Here is a 19,965-nt window from a genome sequence, read left to right as displayed (position 1 = left end):
TTCCATCAAACACACGCATTGATGCAATCCTGACTTCAGAGCATGGCAGTGTTTGTTGTGATGTCTATATGATAGCACCGGGGTTGGACTTTCAGCCATGTCGTGTTAAACTCCACCTCACACACATAGATGCACACACATGCCTTGTTTTTCTTGGCCTCACAAAGTGACACCAGCTGTGTTTTCTGGGGGGGGGGATTTTATCCACCAGCTTTAAACAGTCGCAGACTTAAAAAACTCAAGAGTTTCAATTTGACTTCACCAGGCCAAAACCCCCTTCAGTAAATCAGTTAGTAACAGTACATTACCAGTTTTAAATATGGAAAACAAGGTCCAATTCACCCTCCTTCTCGGGGAGGAAGAGAACAAAAGGAGGAGAGGAAGAGGGGAGGTGGAGGAAGGGTGGGAAAGGAAAGTGTGTGTATGAGCCTGTGTGTGAAGGGGGGGTGTCTGTGTAATACTGACCATGTTTAAAGAGGCATGGACCCCTGAGTGTGTGTGTGTGTGTGTGTGTGTGTGTGTGTGTGTGTGTGTGCGTGTGTGTGTGTTTAAGGGCTCTAGTTCTCTTCGTCAAGTATGTGATGAGAGCGAGCAGCAGCCAAACAGTGGACATGAGGAAAAGTGTGGAAGCAATTTCCACAGCTAATATTTACAAGGACATTACAAGCAACGGCGTGTTGACTTGCTGCTTCAGATCCATTTTGAAATTTGTGATGCAACATGTTTGGTTTTACTGTAACATTAGTATGAGGTAGATTTATTATAGGAAGGCTGATGTTAACAGAGGAAACCACCAGAGTCTGAAATTAACTTTTTGGGCCCTTTGAGTTGTTAAGTATAAATTTCAACAGCCATTAATGTTGTCAATGTTGCTTTTTTTTAAAAACAGCTGTCTCGTCTATATAGCAGGTCCTTTTTGTCTTAGTCTTCATTTTCTATTTTTAGTGGCAGCAGTTATTATGTGTCACCACATGGTAATAACATTAACTGCTTTCTATCTCAAATGTTTCAGTCCTCATTTCTCTGCAAGCCGGAGTGGGTTGTAGGTGATTTTACAGTAGAAAAGGACCTCCAACTTTGAGGCTAACCTGCCAGTTTGACTGGTAAAACCCCACCGAAAATACCACAAACAAAATCAGGTAGCTGATGCCTGCAGGTTGTTCCCAACCCACATTGGTTTCTTTATATTTACATTTCTAGAGCACTGTAAGAATCCAGTGATTTGAACTTTCTCCAGAAGGACATGTTTGACCAGCTGTGTGTGATAAATAAGCTCCCAAAGCTCAACGGAGGCATGCATATTCAAGTATTTGCATTTAACTATACTGCCTGCAGAAAAACAGTGTGGGTCTGTGTGAAAATTTGGTCCATATATCTGACCCATAAAAGCCCTAATAGGTTTGGCTGTTTTTGAATTCTGTACTCAGCTTACTGTCAAGTGACTATAATGTCACACTAAAAATTCTACCGAATGTCAAGTGATATATACGGTGTCTATATATATATAATCAGGGTCTGTGTCAGGGTTAAATTTAGGATTGAGGTGAGGTTTTAAATCAGGCAGATGTAGCAACCTTGGCCTGTCCAAATAAAACATTACTCAAATAGCTTCTGTTTGTTTATCCTAAATGTTTCCCCATCCACCTCTGCAACCAGTTCATTTATTAATCCAACACGTTGCAGCGCTGTGAGATGACTAGAAGCGGATTCTGCGCTTTTTTCGTACTTTTACTGCCACCCAGTTTATTTACATCCTATTTTCCCCTGTGTATCTGATAATCATCTGCTGTGATGATTAAATTTCCACACAGAGATAATTCATGTTTAGTTTAATCCGGTAAAATCCAATTTAATAATGCATTACTGAGAATTAGCTGTTATTTTCCAATATGTTATGTATACTGACTCATCCACACAAGTTGAGGTTAAGGGAGTCAGACAAAGTTTGGACAAAACACTCTACATTTAACTCATTTCTGCAGATGGAATATGGGAATAAAAGGACGGGGGGGGGGGGGGGGGGGGGGGGGGACAAAATCAAGTAGGGGTTGATGTGTACAAAGAGAAAGGAGAGAGACAGCCAGTTAGGGGAGGAAATGCGGAGATGGGGAGGAGTGTTGCACCCTGAATCTTGGTGACAAGCCGGGCCAGCTCAGAGGATGGAATGTTCCAGAGAAATATGTTGCCTATTCATGGAGGACAGAAAATAAAGCTCCCTCTCTCTCCACCTCTCCTCCCTTCCTTCTCAGTCCTTCACTCTGAATTCAGCCACTTCGCCTCCTTCTGCCTGTCTTTTTACCTCTCTCTTTTTGTCTCTTCCCCTCACTTTCTCTGCATCTGTCCCTCCTCTTCCCCCTTTTCCTGGACTTTAGGTTTTGTTTTGTTTTTTTTCTGTCCATCTTCTCTCACTTCAAATCACTTCTTTTTTCCTTTCATGCTTGGGGAACTCGCACAGCATGGTGGTGTTGCACCACTTGGACTGAAAGTAGTCCAGCCTGCCATCTGGGCAGTGAAAGGAAAAAAAAAAAGTTTTCTTCTTGTATATCTTATTAATACCTAACAAAGGTATATTGACATTATTTAACCAGACAACCTGATGATTGATAACTAGCCAAAGAGAAATGTGAAGAATTTTTACTCACATTTTTGTGATTATTTTATACCAGCAGAACAAGTACACACATGGTTGAGTTAAAGACAAGTGTTAACATAAAATAATCAACCAGTGAAGCGTTTCTACTGGCACACGCATACACAGCAGAGCAGCTCAACCGTTTCAATCTGGGGGTGTTACAGGGTGAAGGGCAGGGAGAGGTCTAGCTAGGGTTAATCCTGAGATCAGTCCAACACACACACACACACACGCACACATAGAAAAACGCACACGTTTGCGGTCGTTAAGCAGCAGTTAGTGAGAAGCTTTGGTACCATAGGAGTTGCTACTCTGTGTTTGAGCCATAAGGTATATAAATATAATCACAGCAAGCACGTGCAGCAGAATCAGAACAAGTCAATTAAAACATTAGACGAGCTGGTCACAGGTCTGATATGTTCTGTCTAAAAGCCATCAATGCATCAAATTACATGCAAAAACCTTTTAATTTAATGTTTTGCTTTTTCTGCATGAGAAATATCGTTTTAAATCAGCAAACACTCAACCGAGCAAAATAGTAACTTATTTAAATTCTTTCATTTGTTCCATTTCTGGTTTTGTCTTTTAAAAATCCGGCCGGTATTCTAACCCATCTGTTTCTGTGACCTGAAAAGGAATTTGCCACTGTAAATGCCTTTATCAAACCTTATTACATTTGGGTATGCCTATATGGATCATCTAAATATTTTCTTATAATGATGTATTGACTAAGGACACTCTAATGATTCTATGAATAAGGTAAACACGCTATACAATTAAAAATATTTGTTCACCTTGCGGGCAACTGATGAAGTCCTCGGCTTGTTACGTTGGGCCACAAACAAAAGGGATCGTGCCAAGGACTCGGATCACTGCAGTTTGGACAAAAACGTTCCGGCTCAGCTGTTCCCTGGCTATGATGAGACGCACAAGCCCAGCCAGGCACACACATACACACACACACACACACACACACACACAAACAAACATTTATACAAAAACACACTAATGCACCGCAACTGGGAGTATACAAATAAAGACAGAGATGTTCCCAAATGATAAACAAAAGGCTTCAGGGTTCCGCTTTTTTCTAAATGCCTACCGTCTGAGCAGCACTCTCTTCACTTTGGCTTTAAGTGTGGAAAACAAACACACACATACGCAGCCCTGTTCTGCTTGAAGGTGTTTCTGTACACCACAGCTTTAAAACTCTTGAGAGGACATGAGACTTACTAATGCTTTCTGCCCGGCAGGAAATATTGTTTGTGGGTTTTTTATAATATTAAATAAACACATGACTTGGCATACTGAGTGTTATTCAAACATACAAAACCAGTCTCTAAAATAATATCAACAATGAATTTCCAAGAGTGGGTGTCACAGTTTTCCAGAAGAGGATTTTTTTTTTTTCCTTCTGTATGAAAGTCAATTTAAACGACAAATCATGCAAAAAAAAAAAGGCCCGAGCCAATTGTACAGGTTCAGTCTCCGCAAGATGGAGAGATGGGAATAAAAGCGACAGAGAGAGATGGACGGCTTTGATGCCAGGCAAGGGGAACGGAGACAGATGACAACATACCGGAGAGTAATGGACAGCAGGAACAAGACAAGGACGAAAGGGAGAGGGTGAACAGGTCTTAGCTTGATAAGCTCTGTGTTGACCTATATAATGCACAGAGATACATCTGCTTTCCAACATCTACTACTGAGCTTTGTGTATATATGTATATATATGCTATAACTATGGCTGTAACTTATCGTTTTCATTATCAATCAATCTGTTGATTATTTTTCAAATTAATTGGTTAGTCATTTTAGCTATGAATGACAGAAAGTGAGCTCAATTTAAACATTTTCAAATGATTTGTTTAATAAGACCAACAATCTGAAACTCAAATGTATTTCATCTTAATCTGGTAATTACTTTATCAAATATTTGATCAATCCATCAATCTATAAAGTGTCAAAAATTTGTGAAAAATGTCAAAATCAAAATGCCCTAAAGCCTGAGGTGATGTCATGATATTGCTTGTTATCCCTGACCAACACTCCAAACATAAAACACTCAGGGAATATTTGGCATATTTGGAATATTTTGCATTAAATAAATGACTAAAACAATACATCTTTTAATCAAAATACGACCACTCAATTAATCGGCTAATTGTTTCAGCTCTACAGTAAATGTTTGGCATTTTTTCTTGACAAAAGAACGAACCAGGATATATCACAGCGCTTTGCTCCTCTGGGTGTAATGTCAAACCATGTTCATTTATTCAGCAGGTGGAACTGTCACCTTGACATCCTCCTTCTCTCTGGACTTCTGTTGTCAGCTGTGTTTGAATAAAAAGGCGAGCACGCTTCTAGGTGGAACCACCAAACACTTTAAACAGAGAGGTAGGGCGCTTGACAGGGGAGAAAAAAAAAATCCACATTGTCTCACTATATCAAAAGGCATGATGCTGGTTTCCTTCCATTGAGAGAACACGAGTGTGAATAAAGGAAGTGAAGGAAGTAGTGCAGCAGCAGAATACTAAATGTTTGGTAATATTTGATCCTCAAGAGGGCAATATGTGCTTAAAACCTTGCTTCATAAAATTTAAAATAATATTACCTTTTTCCTGTTTTCAGACCCACACTTAAGGATCTCCAGCATCTAACCTGCAGGATCCACCCTTTGCAAGGCCAAGCAAAAGCAATATATTAAAATAATAAAATTGTGAAACCCTTTTGGGACATTTGAGCCACTTAGATTGGACGACTACAAAACACTGCTTACTGTACATGACTTCCTCATTATTTAAAGTGTCCTCATTACATTGTTACATTGCTGTGTTGGGTCTTGTTGTCGATATTTGACCATCCACCATCGTTGAGACAGTCTCCCGATTCCCACTTATTCCAAGCATCTTTGAATTAATTGGCATTCCCTTCACTACCTTATAGGATAATCTATTAAGCACAGTCACTCAGTAACTTACACATATGGGCACTGTTTGTGTGCTTGTAAGAGGACTAACTAGTTCCTCTTATTGACAGAGTGTTAAGTGGACTAACTGACCTTTAATGGTAAGCCTGAAGCTAGGTTTAGTTTCGTGTAGTGAGCATGTGTGTGTGTGTGTGTGTATGTGTAAAGACCAGTGGTGACAGGGAGAAGGCTTCAGGGTTAAAGTGGTACCCATCAGGGCTGCACAGCTGCTATTTTAAGAGCTCAAAAATAAGCTGCTATTGACGAAAGATAGAAGATTTTAACCACGCCGTCATTCTCACACACTCTCTCTCTCTTTGTCACACACGTACATACCCACAAATTAAAAAGTGTGATTCCACGAACTACTTTATCTCCTTAAAACAGACTATTGCAGAAGTGACAGCCAGAAAAACATCTTCACCCTGGATGCTTCCTCTTCAGCGTCTTTACACATGTGGACGTTTGCTTCTCACTGAAAGGTGAAAATACAGGCAGACTCACACTCACAGTCTATGTTGCCCTCTGACCTGTCCCACTATTCATTTTATCTTTCATCTCAACCTGCCTCTGCTCTGTCCATGGGCTGAACGAGGTATCTTCTTGCAAACAGTGAGTGTCACTCTAATTGGCTCTCTCTTGCAGTGGTTGTCAAACCCAGGATTGAGACCCCTGACGCGCTCATGAGATGATGCATGAAATGAGAAAAACATTAGTGCCATATAGTTCTTCTAATCTTTGTGATAAATGTTTCAGTCTTAAAAATAATAATGTACTTTTATTTTTAGCGACTGGGCTTCAATAAAGAATAAATCAAGTAAAAGAGCAGAAAACATCTTTATAGTAATTTTTTACCATTCTATGCAGCACTTAAGGGAGCATGTAAATAGGAGGAGCATTATTTTTATGCATCACTGGTAGATTGACATGGTTTATATTAAAAAGGGCAAACAATATTAGATAGAAGCTACGACAGGTAGTACATTTCTTTCCATTTTTGACAAGAGAGAAACATTGTTCCTGTCAGTCTACCAGTCAGCACTAGTTCTTGCTGATGGCTTAAGGCTACGTATTAAAACATGTATTCACAGTGACATAAACATGCTTGTACTTCTCTTTATGAGAAGCCTCCCTTATCTTACACTTAAACCTAACCCTTAACAAATAAACAGCTCTTTCATTTAAGTGAGGTGATTTAGCTCTCATAAGGATGCAAGTACAATACATACACGCACACTCTGATGATCAATATAGCCCCAGAGTTGTGTCGAGTACTGGATATAACCCACATAATCATAATCTCTGACATCAAATCCTGCAGGGACACATTGGAGGGTTGACAACAAGCCTTCATCAGCTCAAAGCATTTAATAGCCACCCCCACTTTCCCTACGCACAAAGCGCCGTCAGATACGGAGGATGAACTATCACCACTCAGTCAGATAGCCATAAGAGGTACAGAATGTGTATATAATTTGTTCAAACACAGTCAGAGTAAGTTCTTAACTTAAGTGTCACGGATTACCATCTGAACTACACATAAATAAAACTGCATCCTGCAGCTGGATTGCAAATGCAAGAAAAACCACTTGCAGTCCGATGTTTGACAGAAGCTTGTTAGTCTGGGCCTAATCTATTCAGACGGAATAAGGAGAAACTGGGCTCTCACAGCCTCTCCTGAGAATCAGCCTCATGTTCACCATAGTGCACTGTAACTTATCTTCCAAACAGCCTAACAGGGTACTGAAGGCTCCATATATTATCATGAGAACACACATGGCTGCTAATGACCACCTTGCTTAACTCAATGTACTTGGCTGTGCAGTAAGTATAGAGGCATACATTATACTATTTCCCTGAGGTTTAATATGTTGCTGGTTATACATTTTTTCCACACTCACATACTAATCCTAGTTTAGTTTTTTATGTTCCAATCCCTTCCTTTTCTTTTGATGTGACAGGTTTTTCTAAGTTTCTTTGTCTCACCTGAACAGACCGGTTTCATTTCTTTTCTTTTATTCTCCCAGCGTGTTTTAGCATTAAAGAACTTAAAGCCAAAGAGTGATTGTGCAGGGGGGGGGACAAACCAAGACCTAGGGCCCAGGCCCTGCTGAACAACATGCACCTCGCCTTCAAGGTTGGTTACAGCAAAGATCTGCATGACGTCACACTCAGCTGAGGACAAAGCCCACTGGTTTCTCCCAGACAGAGAGGTGGGGGCTGGCTGTCAGAGCAACGCAAGGACAAGCAAGACAGAGAGAAAAATGTAGACTTGCAGATGGATTTGCTGCAGCAGTGTGTGTGTGTGTGTGTAGAAATATTCTATTTACATACATGTGAGACAGCTGGTGGATTCCCATATGCACGTGTGCTGTATGGCTGATGTAGGGTGAGTGTGACTGCATACACGTGTGCCTGATGTGTATGTCAATGCCATCATGCCCTGCTTGTCAGGACAATGGGTGGTAGTGCATTGCAGCTGAGCCTAATAACACTGTAATAACTGACTCTTATCACTTTTATTGATTTTATATATACTCTGGAAATGATTTAATACCAATAAACAATGCTCCCTGCACTGCATGATGCAATGCAATTCACAAGTGCAATCCAAGGTAACAATACGCCCTCACATTGCACTGCTATCATCTCTCTTGTGAGCTTTACAGTGATCATCATCTCTCTACCCGTTGAGCTACAGTCATAATCTCATAGATATATGCCAGTGCTGGTTGATCCCTCCTTCTTGTGCAGCCCTCATACAGTATGCACAATCCTAAGAGTGCATGAGTGTGCAGTTATGACGAAATCAAATATATACACACGCATTCAGATGAGACACAGACAGACACTCAGGATGGTGATTAATACATTAGGGATTTCAATTACTTTGTCCCTTAACACTGCAGATTGCACGCACGCACACACACATGAAGAAAGAGTGAGGAAGGGAGACAAAGCAGGGGAACGCCCCCTACACCCAACAAGCTACTGTCAGGTCATCAACTGGTTTATAGGCTGGATTCCAGTCTCTCTCTCTTCTTTTTTTTTTTTGCTCAGATTCACAGATTAATTCAGAAATCGATGACTGTCATTATCTGTATGTTCACATTGCAAACATTTAACTGAAACGATCCAGAAATTACGAACTAAATATCCTGAAACCCTTGTACAATTTCCACACATTGCTATCTTTAAAGTTCACACAATGCAGAAGATTGAGAGGTATAGCAAGCTAGCCGAAATTTAAAGATTTTGAAGCCTACTTACCCAACAAAAAAAGGTGGACTCAAGAGGGGGAAATTTAGCCTGGAAGCCTGGACTGACGCGTCCCTGTCGTCTAGGAGTTTGGCCTTTTTTTGTTATCTCTCTGTCGTGTTGACTGCTGCGTTGTCGGATCCCAGGTAGCGACCGTTTCACGGCGAAAATCGACTTCGACGCTTAAAAGCCGTTAAGTCACCTTAGCTGGATGTCTGATGGATAAAATATTCGGACAGTTCTAGTCTCGTCCTCCCACTCTGTCTTGCCACATAGCTCGCTTGTTGGCTGGCTACGTCCCTTCCTCTCTCTCTCTGTGCCTGTCTTTTTTTTGTACTCGCAGCTGTTTTCGTTGTTTCAGCCTTTGCCTTGAAATTCCTCCTCTGTCCCTTTAAGCGACGACGTTTCCGGGGTTTGCGAGATAATATAGAGAAGGCGGGGCTTCACGGCCAGCTGAGCGCCTGTCATTTAAGCGATTGGCCGCTTCTACTCTGCGTAACCAATCAGCGCTCAGGGATTACGCCTTCTTTAAATCATGCAGATTTATTCAAAAATCCCGCTCTGTGATTGGACGATGGATTAACTGAAGCGACGCCCAGTACACGTGCTTTTTATCTCCTCCCATTCGTTGTGCTGGAACTCCGATCAGTCAATAGATCCTCTAATATTTAACAGAAAAGTACAAGAAACTATATACTGTTCTGAAAACAACAGTGCATTTATACAACACTGACACCGGAAGGTGATACAATAATTCATTACAAAAGTTAAATTGGCAGTCAAATGTACACACATCAATCATTTCTTCCTTTTGTACTGCATCGGCCGTAGCCATGTTGTCACAGAGCTAAGAATAGATCATCTACACGTTGTATCCCCATATTGCCTTGCAGCTGCACTGCGCTCCACGCCCATCTACCCAGAGCACACTGGGGCCTGATTACACTTTGCTGTGGAGGAGGAGGCCTGTAGAGATAAAACTGTAGTACTGTGAGCTCAGTGAGTGAAATATAGTATATTGCATTTACTGCTCTTGGCCATCCATCCATCCATCCCCTTTGGAAATGCAACAGCTGCATATTTCACATAGTAACTGTCAATGGAAATCACCTTTTCTGTATTGGTTTTTATCCTAGATGTGCTGTGCTGCATATCTTGCAGGAAATGAGAACCAAATTATCAAACCTATCACAAAACCGGTAATCAAGTGATTTCTTATCATTTTCTGCGCCACAAAATTCTGCATAGTCAAAATAGTCCCTCAACATGGATGAATTTAAGAGAACAGCAGTAGTTAAACATGCATGCAGACAAAAGTTGGATTTTAAGGCTTTCCAGGGCCCCTGCTCCATGTATCATGAGTATAAAAATGCCTTTTTCACATGACAAATCAAGTGGATTCTCTATTTTAGTGCCCACAGTGCAAGCACAAGTACACAACAGAGGAAACTTATCAGAAGTCCCGTTATCAGAATATTTTTCATTTGTTACCCGACCATATTTTATTTCCTTTCTGGAGACCAGAAACGTCCCTGAAGAGTGTCTGCTTCCCTACACACACGTCACCACAGGCTTTACTCAAAGAAATCAACTTCCTTCTTTCTAGAATAAAGGATTAGAAAACAAGTTGAACTTTCTAATTTTAGAGAGTGCCACATCTAAAATGGTGATTCTATTTAGAAAAAGATAAATGATGCACTTTTTTGAACATTTATAATTGTTTTCACATATCTTATCAAATCTTATCTCAAAGTGACACACATTTGCATATGCAGCCTTTAAGCCTTATCCAGACCTAACGTGATCTGAAAAGGGAAATGAAAGCATGAAAGAAATCATTTGGTGTTCAGGTTCACAGCAAGACAGACGTGTTTATTGTTGGTTGTCTTGGAAACATGGAGAACTGCTGCTCTCATTATGTGTATTACTGTTAAGGGTGGTTTACAATATAATACTGGCAGAGGAGAGGAAAAATCACTCAAAGTCAAAAATCTAACATTATTAAATCACTTAAGTGCTATCTTTTTTGCCACATAGGGACATACATCCTCAAAAATGGATACTACAGTTCAGGTTTTTATCATGTTCTCCAAATATTGGCTTCAATAAACTGCCTTCATGTCAATTCTCTCATCAGACAGCAGGTGTCTTTGTTAGTTGAATGGCTGGCGCCCCCTGCTGGTTACTCACCAAGTCACCAAGTCATATTTTCTCAGATCTTTAGTCTATCCAGAAAATTGCTGTTCAGAACCTGGAATTGCTGGGAGAATCTGGGCAGGAAAAGTACTTCAAATGAGGACTTTTTCCTCAATCAATCCATTGATTAATTGTTTTAAATCTATAAGTGTGCCTCGGGGTGTTGGTATATGATAAATAATTTTGGAAATGCTGTTATGAAGTTGGACCAGGCAGTTTTATACAAAAATGTGATTATCAAAAGGTAATTTTCTACATAAACATAACCAAAAGGCGCTGCTTCATATACTAAGTTAATATTTTTACTGAAAAATGTGTTTACAATTCAAATTGTGTTATAAAGGTTACATACAATTTCCACATATACACACACACTCGTCAGCCTGAGCATTTCTACCCAGTACAACACTTCAGAAACAGTTTAACACCTCGTTCACATGTTGCAAACTATATACATCTGTTCACTAATGAATTCCCACACACCATATACACCATACTCCGTTTTAAGTGTTGTCAGAATTTGTTGGCTGTTCAGTCGTTTTTGCTTTCTTTGAGCCCTCTGTGCCGTGCTCCCTCTTCCTCTTCTGTCTGTTCTTCTGACCTTCCTCTTGTCTGAATTGGTGCCTGTTAAAAAAAAAGAAGTCACATTTGCATGCAGAAACCATTGAAATTTATCTAATGAGCCAAAAATCTAAACTTTATGTGCCCTTTTAATGTCTAGCCAGGGACAACAGATGAAAAATAGCCATTTGCAATATAACAAAATGTATTTGACAAAAAAAGTGGTTTAGTATTTACGTTTTGGCAGCTTTCTTGAGTTAGCAAGTGCTAAAACACTATTGGGATACTAAAAAATACCAATTATTGTGCTGCTGCCATGGTGACCTCTAATAAATTACAAGAAAGTCGTCTCTAGCCAGCAGAATAATGAAACAATGTTTTCTGTTAGCCTAAATCACTGGCCACTTTGGCAGGTGACCATCATGCACAGAACTTTTTTCTTTTAGAAACCGGTGTGAGCTGCAAGGTAATTGAAGGCCATCAGCACCTTGTAGATAAAAAGGTCTCTTTGCAGTGTGCTTACAGTCTCACTTGTATATATCAAGATCTAAATATCTATTTTGTACATACACATATTATTCAGCTGACATCCGGCAAGAGAGAATGCAGCTTGCAGCTATATGAATAAATAATAGTATGTTGCATATCCATCCAAATTTTTTTTTTCCAAACTGGTGTCATTTGGGGTGTTGTCAGCATGAATGAGACTGAAAAAGTAACATCAAAGATGCAAAAGCCTACAGGAAGAGTGCATCTCTATAAAAAAATAAATATGCACTGTGTGAAAAAATATTTAATCCTTAAGAAACACTTCAGAATTAACTATCATATCCCATGTTGCTGCAATAGGTTTCCATGCATACTGATGATCATCTACTAAAGTGGCTGATAATGCAGACAAACTTACCAGACATACATATTTTATATTCCAGAAATAGAGATGTTTCCTAATAGCTCTCAAATTAGTCATTCCTCTGTCCACACAGACATACAGGATATCAAACCTCAAGTTAAGGACTGTATGTGTGTAAAAATGTAGGGAACAGACTGAGAAGAATCTTGGTTTATAATCATTCTATACTAGTCTCAGGTGTTGTGGGTCAGTGTTGTGATCTCACCTGGACTGCCAGCGTCGGCCACTGTTCCACACTCTGCCAAAAGAGGGAAGCCAGTTGGCGTCTGTATGTGAGCTGTGATCAAAGTTGGCCCCCACTCTGTTGGGTGGAAGCTTCCTCAGCTTCTCTTGCTCCTCTGGAGAAAGACAGATGAAGCCATTTAAAATTATACACCAATTTTTGTGAGATTTTGATTGTTTTTTTCCTCAATGTTTGTCTCCATAAATGCACATGGATATAATCTATATCATTAAGACTAACTAAGGTGAGGATCAGGGAACCAATATGTTGATACTGCTGAAGCGCAATAATCTCAAAAAAAAAAAAAAAAAAAAAGTAGTAGTACCTAAATTTGAATTTGTTGCTGTGTTTTCGCAACAAATTGCAACAAATGAAATAAGTCATTAAGCATATGAAATCATAAAAACAGCAGAATACAAGACATATCATAAATCACTGATTCCTGGTTATCACAAGTGATGTTACAGCAACCAATAAAACACAATTTCATGGGTCTCGTGGAAATTATCAAGGGTGGAACTAATCTTTGAGCAAAAAAAAAAAAAAAAAATGCTTAGCTGACAAATTCACACAACACCAGTTCTCTTGTGTGTGATTCTTACTCTGTTTGAGGAACTCTTGGAGTGATGGACCAATCTCCAGATGTGCTGCATCTCCAGAGGTCCCCTCCAGAGGATCATCCTGGAGCCAAGGAGGAACAGCACCTTCGAATCAACATACGTACTGCTCATCAATTACATGCAAGAGACATGAGTTTTCTGTGCAAGCTTTGGGAGGCATGGAAAACACAACAGGAAGTTAGTAAATGTTAACTAGTTTCTTGACTCCTCACTAGTCAAGATGCTTCTATTTTGCATTTGTTTTGAATGCAACACTCAATTTTTTCATTACAAATGATAATATTAGTTTAACAATTTGAGTGAAAAGTTGAATCTTTGAAAAATATACATGAATTTCAGAATATCTCAGTATTTGGTATGTCCCCCTTTTGCTTTAATGACAGTTTGCACTCAAACTGGCATGGACTCCACAAGTTTGTGCAAACCTCATGACCCATGTTATCCCAGCATGATTTGACAATGTTCCAAAGAGCTTCTTGTGATGTCTGAATGATTGGCTTTCTCAGTCTTCAAGTGCCCCCCTTAAATGTTCAATACGGGTGAGGTCAGGGGACTGTGGAGGAAAGTCCATGACAGTCAGGACTCCTTGGTCTTCTTTGGTCTTCAAGCAGTTCTTGCATTTCACAGTGGAGAGCCGTCCACTGTGAAATGCTAGTATTTCTTAACCGACTCAAGCGTTTGCCCTTGTTTCCCCTCCTGAGAAGTGGTTTAGAAACTGCTACTCGTCCTCTGAGACCACTACAAGACAGCCTTCTTTTGACAGTACTTTTGCTTTTGATTGGAGTCTTGTGTTCTTTATATAGCAAATTCTTTATCTGTGATAGAGCTGTTTCTCTATCTTTCAGGGAACTACGCTTGATGCATTGATCTTCTGACGGTGTGGTCACTTTTGGTCTGATTGCGCCTTGGATACAACTGATCCAGTTTCTGTAAAGGGTTTTAGAGTTCCATGTACTGCCCCCTTAAAAACCTTTAGTCTAGCTGCGACTCTCTGCCAGTCTGGGACAACGATTGGCTTGAAGCCACATGACCATATACCCAATCCATCTTTGTAGATGCCCCCATGGATGATATGTGTCTGGATGTACATGATTGGTTGTTTTTTTTTGTTTGTTTTTTGGGTTTTTTTTACCTTTTTACTTCATACCTAACCTACTCTATTTAAATGTTGCTTGTAATGTGTTTTATGATGCATTGGTCTAACAATAAAGTTATTCTATATACTACAAGTGTTGCTGGAGTTTTGACCTCTTTAGACTTCCTTCCCCTTCTCTGTGCACCTTGGAAGTAGGTGAAGTTGTGCCAGAAACCCCTACTCTGCATCTACAGCAAGCCTAGCCACAATTTGGCACTGAAAAAGCCCGTCTTTGCTTTTGAATAACAATTTGACTTCTGACAGTTTCACTCAGTTCTGATGCCATGTTTCCCACAATCACAATGCTACTTAGTAAGCAATGATCTGCTGGAGTTACTTGAACGAGCCTCTGATGAGTAGATCAAACCCTCCTGAGTGTCATTTGAACGCATGTTTCAATGGAGGTATTTTACAGTTACATGAATTAATAGATTACCTGTATGAACATTTCCACTGTTTGATGAATCCTGTAACAGAGAAAAAAGAAAAAAAGTGAAATGTTTGCATGTAGAGAAAAACAAAAATCAATAATTCATCTGAAACACCTTACTAATAAGAGCTTTCCATCTACCTGATAACCTATGAAAGTCAGTCCTTGTCCCGTTGCAGCCCACGGCAGTTCAACCATTGAGTCAACAAAGCTGCTCCCCGCCTGCTGGTCTGATCCCTGAGACGTGAATTGAGAGCTGTTCCCAAGACAACAAGATGAGCCCCAAACCAACAAAAGTCATTTAAAGTGCTTTTTATGATACAATGCAAAAATGATACAAATGCAAGTAGACATAGTGTTACCTGATAGCATCGTCTGCAGACATGTCTGTGCTGTTGGGTCCATTTGACGACTCTGGTTCTGCGTCACGCTGATATTGATTCAGGAAAAGCCAACAGTGGTTCATAGAGGAAGTCTGACTACTAATCATGCCTCATCTCAGCTATTATCATCACAATCCTGACACAATACTTTACCCTAAATGGTAACATAAATCTCTCTCTATTCATGTCTGTTTTTGCCTTTCCAACTTCCATCTGTTTTCATCATCTCCATCTAGGTTTGCAACTAAAATCCTTTTTAAACTTTCACTTTTCCTGATGAGGCAAATTAAGGATCGCTGGTTACCTACTTTGGCAGATACAATAATTAGCTACAAAATGGTGGCACTTCCCATCTTACACGCAACACAAAATCATGAAAAACGACAGTTAAGGCCACAGTAATGGATACTGCCACTGCATCGTTGGAAAACAAACCTCTAAAAGAGACTGAAGGACCTCTTGACGATGCTTCTCCTGGGCCCGGATGTAATCAGCTTCCTGAAGCCATGAAAAGAAAAACAGGAAATAAAAACTGATTACCATCACCAGATTTAAAGTCTGGTTAAAATCAAATAATCCTTAGGACACTTTTTAGCCATGCTAGCGGTTTGAGGGGTAGCAGTGAGAGTCTGTTGGTCGGTCCACCACTTTGGTCCACTTTGATTCAGATGTTAATGACTTTGAAGTTGATCCCCTTACTTCTCTTGTGCCACCAAGAGGATGACATTTATGGTTTTGAGTGAAATGTCTCTACAACAATTGGATGGACACATTCATGTCACTCTAAGGATGAATTCTATTAACTTTGGTGATTTCCTGACTTTTCATCTAGCATGAAATTTCAAACTGTCCAATACTTTGGTTCATGACCAAATACCTGCAAAATTAATGACATCAGCCCCTCAGCGGTACTTTGTGCCTAGTTCTAAGTAGCAAATGTTAGCAGGCTAGCATGCTAAACTAAGATGGTGAACATGATGACCTCTTTAACATAAGCATGTTTGCATTATCTTTGTGAGTATGCTAGCCTGCTGATGTTAGCATTTAGCTCTAAGCACCGCTGTGCTTACTGTAAGTACAGCCTCACAGAGCCACTAGCATGGCTGCAGACTCTTAGTCTAGTTAACTTGTCTTCAAGGTCAATGTGGATTTAATTTCTTTTTTAAAAAAAGAGTGGTTTTGCATTACCTGTTTAATGAATTCATCCTCCTTCTCCACAAATGTTTCCAACACTTTTGCCACCTCATCTTTAAACCTAAACAAAAACAAACAATGATCCTTTCAGAGAATCTGTCAATTCTCCAAATAAACTTTATTCATGTAGACTGTTGGCTCACCAGACCTACCTTTCAGTTTCCTCCTCTGTGATGATGACCTTGTCTCTGAGCTTGGGGTCGGCCTTATTGTCCCACCAGAACTTGTGTGTGTTCTTTCTGTGTTCTGGGCTGAAACCAGATACATTTGAAACGTCAACCAGCGACCAGAAGACAAAAGCAGTTTATCACAAAAATTCATCAGGACAAAAGCACCGGCATGAAAATGTTGTCAAATCGACAGATAAATAGTTGTTAGTTTGAGCAAAATGAGCTGCATCTCAATTGAAGTATAAGCTCAAGATGACCAAAAAAGAATATCATGTTGCTCATGCTAACGTTAGGAAAAAGATCTTTGATCATATACTTTTATGGGATACATGTGTAGTCTCTACCACAAACACATTTTTTTCTGTTCACCAAGGATACTGTTCAAACCGTGGCATGCTCTGTGTAGAACATCCTGTGGTTGTACTGGGTGAAGATGAAGCAGGACATCAGTGAAAACAAAATTAAGATACAGTAAATAATAGCTACTTAAATGAAACTCACGTGGCCATGTGCTCCAATAAGCCTCCATACAGCACAGTCATGTTGCCGTCCGTAACATTTCTTTCAATTTCAAGCCCACAGCAGTAGCACCAGAATGTCTCCTTGTGCTGAGTGCAATCAAACTTTTCTACTTGGGGTTTTTTCAGTGTTCGGCGGGCTTCCTTCACCTGGGAGACAGAGGATGAAACAAACACAGGAAACATAAAAGTTACACTCTTAATTCAAACTAATGCAGTCTGTATCAACAGCCCTGCGATAAATCCTACCTTCATGAAGGTTAAAATGCTGTTTAGATCATTTTGGAGGCTGTAGTGTGTGGTGTTGTTTCTAGTATTTTTTTCCACCTCTTTTTATGTCACTGAATTATTGAAGTGAAACAAATTGGTAATGCAATCTTATGAGGTCAGCACTGGTCATACACATAAACTGAGATAAGATGGGGACGTTTTCCATGATATAGCAGGAAAGACAACAGATGAGGAACTGTAAAGTAAATAAAAATAAAAAAGGAGTTCAAAAATATAAATATATATGATATACAGTACAGTGTTCTAAAGTGTATAAATGAAGTGTGCAAATATTTATTCTAGTCTTACTGAAAACCATTGTGCCACTGTGGGTGTATGCTTTATAATAAATACACATGGGAATAAGAATGAATATATATAGAACATATTTAATGTCCTTAATGCTTGCACCTCACAGTGGTCATTTTGTAAATGTTAACTCACTCCCAAAACAATAACATATTTCAGTGGGTTAAAACTTTTCAAGCATTTTGATTTTGACAGCTAACGTTAGCATCAGAGCTAATACGCAAATACGTCAAGTTCAGCAAGATGGAAGAAAATGAAAATACTGAAAGAAAGTTATAACTTGCAGTTGACATTAACCTACTTACCTTTTCTAAGAATTTAAGAAGAACTACTCTTAGTCTGCTTTGGTGGTTCTTTCCGAAGATGTGCCCCTTTCCTGTGAACGTTGTTTGCCTACATATGGCACAGTAATACGCACCCATTTAGAAAGTATGTAAGAACGCGAAAATACACTAAAGCTGAGTTAATGCATGACCTGAGCAAAAACCAAACATTTCGATATATTTTGTGGAGTCTTCTTTCCCAGCTAATCCATGTACTCGGGTGATGAAGCTAACACAGGTTAGCGCTTGTAATTACAGGAAGCTATTCCGTCACGATAATGTTTCCCCTCTGAAGCAGACAGTTAAACTGTTCCGACCCTTATGCCAATAGTTAACTTGATTAGAGAAAGTGTTGCTTAACTTTCAGTGTTTTGCGTTCGGATCTGTGTACATTTATGACTGTTGGTTTTACACATTAGGATAGTAGCAAATCAAAAAAGTTAAATAATAGATTCACAGTTTTTCAAGTCTGTCTTAAAACAACAGTCAGGTGCATATATGCAGTGGTAGAATGTCACTAAGTACATTTACTCAAGTACTGTACAGTTAAGTACCATATTGATCAATCTCAGATGGCAAAGATTGCATGTAATTGCCACACGAAAATATAATTTTGAACACTAAAATAAAAAAAGTACAATTTTGAGGTATTTGTACTTTAAATACTTGAATTTCATGTCACATACAGTATATTTCTACTTCATTTGATTTCAGAGGCCAAATATACTTTTTACTCTTACTATATAACTTATTTGACAGCTATGGTTACTTTGCTAAATACAATTTTACATACAAAAACATTATGAGCTCATAAAATATGACACCTTGTTAAACTATCCAACTGGATGTGAAATAGGGAAAATAAAATAGTTTCACCGCGACTGTAGCTGCTACATAAAATGATATGTACACATCAGGGCCTCTGTAAGTTCCCACAGCAACATGTCTGTAAGAAGGAGAGGAACTCCAGTCTGGACCAACAGGACCCAGAGCCTCCACAGATTAAAGAGGAACAGGAGGAACAACAGTGAAGAATCAGACTCTAGACTTGAGTACTGATGAAACTCAGAGTACAGCAGAGAAAGAGCATGTTGTCAGCATGTCAGTATTGAATGCTATCCACACAGGTGAGAAGCTATATTCTTATGAAACATGTGGGAGGGTTTTCAGATGTAGTAGTGGGCTGCACATCCACACAAAAATCCACACAGGTGAGAAACTGTACCTCTGTGGGAAAAGCTTTCATGACACATCAATATTGAAAAGTCATGAAGATCCACACCGGTGATAAGCCACATTCTTACAAAACTTGTTGGAGAGATTTCAGACATAGAGGTTACTTAAAAATCCACATGAGAGTGCACACAGGAGAGAAACTGCACCCCTGCACCCCCCTGGGAAAAGATTCTGTGGGATGCCAGACTTGAAAAGCCATCTGAGAATTCATACTGATGTGAAGCCGTATATTTGCAAAACATGAGGGAGAGCTTTCAGACTTAGTGGTCACTTGACAATGCACATGAAGAACCTACACCGCAACACCTGTGGGAAAATATGTCTGAGTTGAAAAGTCATATTAGTGTCCACACAAGCAATAAGCTTTGTATTTGTGAAACGCTGGAGAGGATTCAGTTATAGTGGTTAATGGATTGAATGCACAAGAGCCCACACATGAGCAGAGCAACATAAATACAGCACTTCAGGGAAAAGCTAAAAAAAAGGAAAAAAAAAAATCCACAAACAAGACAACCAATCAAAATTGGACATTTGGCTAGTGCACTGCTCCCCTTCCCCTCCCAGAGGCATGGACACTGAGCTAGTTGTTCCTCTCCACCTCCCCTCCCTGAGGCATCAACACTGGG

The 19,965-nt window shown here is 39.6% G+C and overlaps 2 protein-coding genes across 3 annotated transcripts in view; both read right to left on the bottom strand.

Annotated features, from left to right (window-relative positions):
- LOC137200666 (atos homolog protein B) overlaps positions 1–9,268 on the bottom strand; it is a 29,651-nt gene extending 20,383 nt beyond the window's left edge. The window contains exons 1-2 of one of the 2 annotated variants that reach the window (XM_067615397.1): positions 8,871–9,268; positions 3,427–3,546 (exon numbers count right to left, since the gene is read on the bottom strand). The gene's annotated coding sequence lies outside the window, so the exon portion shown is untranslated. The remainder of the gene's footprint in view (positions 1–3,426; positions 3,547–8,870) is intronic. The other variant, XM_067615395.1, reaches the window with a different exon arrangement.
- Positions 9,269–10,897: 1,629 nt separating this feature from the next.
- On the bottom strand, positions 10,898–18,380 carry cenatac (centrosomal AT-AC splicing factor). Its single transcript, XM_067615402.1, has 11 exons — positions 18,086–18,380; positions 17,185–17,351; positions 16,666–16,764; positions 16,508–16,574; positions 15,755–15,817; positions 15,299–15,366; positions 15,078–15,192; positions 14,943–14,973; positions 13,354–13,455; positions 12,734–12,866; positions 10,898–11,678 (listed from the first exon to the last, which is right to left on the bottom strand). The coding sequence occupies exons 1-11, from the start codon at positions 18,200–18,202 to the stop codon at positions 11,558–11,560; spliced, it is 1,083 nt and encodes a 360-aa protein (XP_067471503.1). The 5' UTR covers positions 18,203–18,380; the 3' UTR covers positions 10,898–11,557.
- Between the last annotated feature and the right edge of the window lie 1,585 nt (positions 18,381–19,965).

This window comes from Thunnus thynnus, chromosome 2 (assembly GCF_963924715.1).
Source record: "Thunnus thynnus chromosome 2, fThuThy2.1, whole genome shotgun sequence".
In the NCBI taxonomy this organism is placed as follows: Eukaryota; Metazoa; Chordata; class Actinopteri; order Scombriformes; family Scombridae; genus Thunnus; species Thunnus thynnus.
Note: the sequence above shows the minus strand (reverse complement) of the source record. Positions and strands in the feature narration are given on the sequence as shown.

What these genes read in the sequence shown, in the direction of transcription:
- cenatac (XM_067615402.1), bottom strand. Translation starts at nt 18,202, where the DNA reads ATGGGTGCGTATTACTGTGCCATATGTAGGCAAACAACGTTCACAGGA. An exon ending in TCCTTCAGTCTCTTTTAGAG is followed by an intron (nt 15,367 to 15,754) that starts GTTTGTTTTCCA and finishes AATCAATATCAG; the next exon opens with CGTGACGCAGAACCAGAGTC. An exon ending in GGCCGACGCTGGCAGTCCAG is followed by an intron (nt 11,679 to 12,733) that starts GTGAGATCACAA and finishes TTTTTTTAACAG; the next exon opens with GCACCAATTCAGACAAGAGG.